At 38.7% G+C, this 6,000-nt stretch overlaps 1 protein-coding gene across 2 annotated transcripts in view; it reads left to right on the forward strand.

Moving 5' to 3' along the window:
- Positions 1 to 6,000, forward strand: part of CCDC141 (coiled-coil domain containing 141) — a 231,792-nt gene that overhangs the window by 180,229 nt on the left and 45,563 nt on the right. For both annotated transcript variants that reach the window (XM_010859751.1, XM_010859753.1), the window contains exons 14-15: positions 4,543 to 4,722; positions 5,290 to 5,415. In XM_010859751.1, coding sequence (XP_010858053.1) covers positions 4,543 to 4,722; positions 5,290 to 5,415 — 306 coding nt within the window. The remainder of the gene's footprint in view (positions 1 to 4,542; positions 4,723 to 5,289; positions 5,416 to 6,000) is intronic.

Raw genomic sequence — 6,000 nt, forward strand, 5'->3', positions numbered from 1 at the left:
TTCTTTATCTTAGTTGTTTTAAACTTTGTTGTTTAAAGACCATTCTTCTTAAACCTATATGGAGACAAAATATGCAATAAATAATTCTAATTCATCTAACACTATCCTTAAGCATCAGTGAGGACCTGTTGAGTATTTTACCTATGTTCTTATATTTGTGCTTTACTATAAAAAATGTTATTTTTTACTTGGAACATTTAGAACATATATTATCTGTCTATATCCATCTTTAAGATTTTTACTTTTTTCAGTATATTGTTATGTGTATTTCTTCACTGTGTACTTCTCTAATTTGCACTTAAAAAGGAATTTACATATTTGCAAACTGCACTTTTCTTAGTCTAGCCTTTTTCAAACTATCTTCCTTTTGAGAAATTATATTTTTCAGTTCTGAAATTTCTAGTTGGTTCTTTTTTTACTATGTTATATTGCCAGCAAAAATCTCTCTTGTATCCTCTCTTTCTCAATCTTTCCTGTGCTTTCATGACCATATTAATTATGGATATTTTAAAGTGTTTGTCAGCACAGTCTAACATCTGGATCTGGAATTGCTTCTATTATCTACCTTTTCTCTTGGTTTCTAGTTGTGTCATCCTGTCTTGGGATGATGAGTGAATATCTGTTGAATGCTGGGCATTATGTATAAAACATTGTGATTCCAGATGGTGTTATGTTTTTTCCCTAGGTAGGTATTGGTGGAAGATCACTTAAGCCAATCAGGAGCTGGTGAAGTTGAGTCTGGACTATAGTTCTGTCAAGGCTCCATCTATTCTGATGACCTTGGGCTCTCATTGTTTTCAAGCTGGAGCTTGGTACATTCTCTGAGTTCTGTCCGCCGGCAGGTCTCTAGCTTGAGAAGTCTTGCTGCTGCTGCTAAGTCACTTCAGTTGTGTCCGACTCTGTGTGACCCCATAGACGGCAGCCCACCAGGCTCCCCCGTCCCTGGGATTCTCCAGGCAAGAACACCTTGGGGCACTGCTAAAAACCTCCACTCTGCTTTTCAGAGGCATTTGCTTGAGTTTTCTAATCCACTGCCCTGCCCTGTTCAGCCCCAGTATTTTGTCAATGTTCTAAGATAAATATCAGCTGTGTGCTTGAACCCCCCACCTCCACCAGTGTCTGTCAAAAGCTCTATTGGTTTCTGTGTTCCCCAGTAAAGCTTCATGATCAGCTTTACTGTCAGTGCACAGAATTGGGAAAAGGCCCTGGCTGCAGTAAGAGAGCTCACCACTCTCAGATTCATCCTTCCCTGGAGTCTTGGCCTCTTTAGTTCTTTTGGACTTTAAATAGATGCCTTCTGCACTTATTCCAGCTTTTCTAGTCACTCTAGGTAGAAGCACTGCTCTGCCCCTGGCTACTCCATCCTACTCAGGAACAGAAGTCCTTTATTCCTTATTTAGAATGTTTAAGATCATATGGCCAGATTTTCATTTAAGATCTGCAGCAGGAATCCATTCAAAAAAATTTTTTTTATCACATGCCAGTTTCTTTTTTTATTTTATTTTATTTTATTTTTAAACTTTACAATATTGTATTAGTTTTGCCAAATATCAAAATGAATCCACCACTTTATTTTATATCTGTGTCTAAACTCTGATATTCAAAGGTCCATTCAGAGTTTTCAGAAATAGTGTTCATTTTACTACATAACTTGGTGGCCTTTTATCTTGACATTATAAACATGATCACTTTAACTCAAGGTCCTTACCACTATCATATGATAAATTTTCCCTTACTGATAAGAATTAAGGTCTACATAATTCTTAATTTTATTAGTTCAGTGACATTCTGAGATAGAAAATTGTTGGTAAAGCAAGTCTAACACAATTTTTATTCTCTTCATATCTTTTGGACCATTAGGCTTTTAAACAAACATTATTGCTGAAATGTGGTAACCAGTTTGGTGGTTAGGAAGGAAGAAGGCCAGCTGGCATTTTCTGCTGAGTGCTCTACTCTTGATTGTTGCCAAGGCTCAGATTTCTCAAGCTTGAAATGAAAAAAATTTTCAAATTCATCTAAATAACATCACAATGAGAAAAACTAATTTAGGGTAGAAATCTGGTAGACATCTTGATGAAAGTGCCAATTTACTAATTTATAGTGGCAAATAAAGAATGCTACCTCGAGTGCTGCCTGCCAGTTATCAAGATATCTGAAAAGCAAGATGTCAGAAGACCACTCATTGTGTGTGAATCGACATGGAGAATGGAATATCTAGTGCCCTATTTAGACCACATGATGCCATATTTTTCAGTGACCTTATACAGAAGTATATGGATTGAGTAGTTAGTGTTTACTAACCAGACCTCAGGCAAAGTGTTTAATCTTTCTGAGTGGCCACAGTACTTACATTTGCCAAATGCATAAGCATTTTTCTTGAATCCTGGTAGCTAGGCATCAACAAATCCTACCATAGCACTCTCTTTTCTGGGCCTCATTCAGAGCGTACACTCTTCAGATTATAGTTGTCATTGACATGCTACACATTCCAGTTTTCCATTAGATCATGTATTATGTAACATTTTTATTAATAGTTTCTTAATAATATGTTATACCCTATCTTTATTTATAGCATAGATAAAAATATGATTTACTTTAGGTATTGCTGTGGCTAATATCTTTCATAATATATGGCTTGTTCATCACAGTTATAGAATACATCATTTTACTACTAGATTCCCAAATTCACTGGAGAAATCACATGTAGCACCTGCAGGCTTTTTTGCAATTAAATGACACTTTATAATGTCTACATTAATATAATTATGCAATATCAATGTCATTTAAAATAATTTAAAAATAAGATGGCCTACCTATTATTTAAAATGTCCTGTTACATATTCATGACACTATCTTCTAACTATAATCTAAAAAGTCTTTTGACTTTTAGATACACAGCTTCATTGCCATTATAGAAATTCATGTACAGTTGCTCCTTAGAAATTCAAGGATTTCCTGAGAAGAGTTGGCCATAAAACAGATTTTTGTTTTGCTAAACAAGTATTCTTCTGCCTTTTTTGATGTTTGGACACTAAAAAGGTACATGGTTTTACTCCTTGGCTCTCTTATACTTTTCCCTCTAATTGAATTTCCCATTATTTAAAACCATTGTTTAAAGGATTTCAAATCAGATAGCCAGAATATATGAAAGTTGGGAAGAGAAGTCTTGGAATTTAGATATTGTGCTTCTGGTATACAGTGTGTGTGTGTGTGCACGTGTGCTCAGTCATGTCTGACTGCCTGTGATCCCATGGCCTGTAGCCTACAAGACTCCTCTGTCCATGAGATTTTCCCCACAAGAATACTGGGTGAGTTGCCATTTTCTCCTCCAGGGGAATCTTCCTGACCCAGGGATTGAACTGTGTCTCCTGCATCGCCTGCATTGCAGGCAGATTCTTTACTGCTGAGCCACCAGGGTATAGAGATACAAATATAGAGATACACTTGGCCTTCCATATCCAGGGCTTCCACATTCCTAGATTCAACCAACTTTGGATCAACACAGAACACTATCCAGAGGTGGTTGAAACCTGCAGGTATGGAAAGCCAACCATGGGACTTAAGCATCCACTGGTTTCAATGTCTAGGGCAAGTCCTGGAACCAGTACCCTCCTCCCGTCCTGCCCACATGAATACCAAGGAACAACTGTATATAGATGCACATTTCAGATCTCATAAAAGGGAGTAACTTGAGGAACTTCTCACAAGAAAAACTTAAAATAATTGTAGTGTATACAATGGGATAGTACAGAAAGAAAAACCCGGAACAATTTTCCCCCTCATGGCCCCTAATACTGAGATATTGACATATTCTAATGTGTGTTAAAAGGTGGAATCCACTTCAAAATGTATTCATTAAAATAATCTCAGCTTCAAAATTTCTGTATCCCTGTGCTCATTCAGTCATCCTTTAAACCCTAGGGAATAAACAAATCTTAGAGGAGGGGACTGAAATGCCAGTGGAGCTGTGAACAACTAGCAAGCTCATGTCCAAGCATGTATTATGGGAAAAGAATTTCCAGACATAAGGCAGAAGGAGAGGAAAATAAAGTTTATTAAAGTGGGAAATGCTGTTAGAACAGCAGGCCTGCTCAAGGGAGAACTGACATGAACATGGGTCCTTAGTCCGTTTTTATACTCAGGGTACAAGGAGCGCAATAGGAGTCTTGCAGGTCATTTGCTGATTGGATGAGGCACATATACTGGTCGGGGGAAGAGTAAGGCAAATACCTTCTTCCTGTGGGGTAGGAGGGGACGCAGGTTATACTGCTCAGGAGGACCTGAAATCCTTTAATAGTTATAACGTGGGAGAGGGAAGGATGATAAGGGTCTGTTTTTTTTTCTGTTCCTGCATTCTAAGACCATCCTTGTTTTCTTCTGTTCTTTTGTCCTTGGGACACCACATTTCAGGCTTTTCTTGATGTCAGGATTGTGTTCTGCTTTGGCTATGATAAAGCGTTTGCCTCTTAAAATAGTTGTATGCAAAACCATGTTGTATTTCTTGGAAAAGAAAAGCCATTACACAGGTTATTAATTCCACAGGCAAAAGAAAACGAAATATTAAATGTGAAAAATGAAGTACACGTCATGGAGAGCACTATGGAAAGCCAGAAGGCGGAAAGGGAAGAACTCAGCTGCCTTCGGACAGCCTGGCAACTTAAAGCCGCTGCAAGCAAGCCCGTGAAACAGCAGTGGGCAGCATTCAAAGAGCGGCTTAGAAAGGTGAGGGAACATGCAGTGGGTTTTATTGAGACTTAAAAAGAAAGGCAATTCTGATGCATACTGTAATATGGAGAAACCTTGGAAACATAAGTGAGATCAGCCAAACACAAAAGGATAAATATTGGGATTCCACTTTAGTGAGGTAGCTCGAGTAGTCAAATTCAGGGAGACAGAAGGCAGAAGAGAGGTTATCAGAGGCTGAGGGAAGGGGAAAACAGAGGTTGGTGTTTATCTGGGACAGAGTTTCTGTTTGGGAAGATGAAAAAGTTCTGATGATGGATGGTGGTAATGATTGCACACCAAAGCTCACTAACTCCACTAACCTGCACATTTAAAAGTGGTTTAAATGGTAGATTTTTTTTGTTGTTATGCATATATACCACAGTGAAAAGAGGGCTTGTGCGTTTATTCATTGGTGGTTTAGAACCAGAAGCTCACTCTAGGTAGTGAGTGTTTTCATGGCAGTTGAAAGGTTTGATGACACACCCTGTGATTACTGGAATGATTATGATGTATTTGCTGGTGGTAACAGAGAAAACATGCATAACTATCTAATGTCTATTTCAGACCATGCACAACTTAAAACTTCTTCAGGAGGCACTTATGCCTGTGTCTGCACTTGACCTTGGAGGGAGTCTCCAGACCATTTTAGGTCTACGGAAAAAATGGAATGAAATGAAGCCTCAGTTCCAGGTGAAGGAGCAAACTGATGACTTGGGTGAATGAAAAAGAATGAAAAGCTGTTCAGTTGAAGCTCACCTAATTAATTTTAACCGTCTGATGAATTACAATTTTTTAAAAAACAAAAGCATTGCTTTTCTAAAAGTCCATGTGTCAGACACATTTTTCTTCCTTTTTAAATGCAATGTGTTATATTTGATGATATGCAAACATTCAGGCTACAAAAGGACCTTAATATATTCTTACCTTCAGTTCAGTTCAGTTCACTCGCTCATTCATGTCCGACTCTTTGTGACCCCATGAATCGCAGCACGCCAGGCCTCCCTGTCCATCACCAACTCCCAGAGTTCACTCAAACTCACGTCCATCTAGTCAGTGATGCCATCCAGCCATCTCATCCTCTGTTGTCCCCTTTTCCTCCTGCCCCCAATCCCTCCCAGCATCACAGTCTTTTCCAATGAGTCAACTCTTTGCATGAGGTGGCCAAAGTACCAGAGTTTCAGCTTTAGCATCAGTCCTTCCAAAGAACACCCAGGACTGATCTCCTTCAGAATGGACTGGTTGGATCTCCTTGCAGTCCAAGGGACTCTCAAGAGT

The sequence above is a fragment of the Bison bison genome, unplaced genomic scaffold (genome assembly GCF_000754665.1).
Source record: "Bison bison bison isolate TAMUID 2011002044 unplaced genomic scaffold, Bison_UMD1.0 scf7180017864460, whole genome shotgun sequence".
Classification (NCBI taxonomy): Eukaryota; Metazoa; Chordata; class Mammalia; order Artiodactyla; family Bovidae; genus Bison; species Bison bison.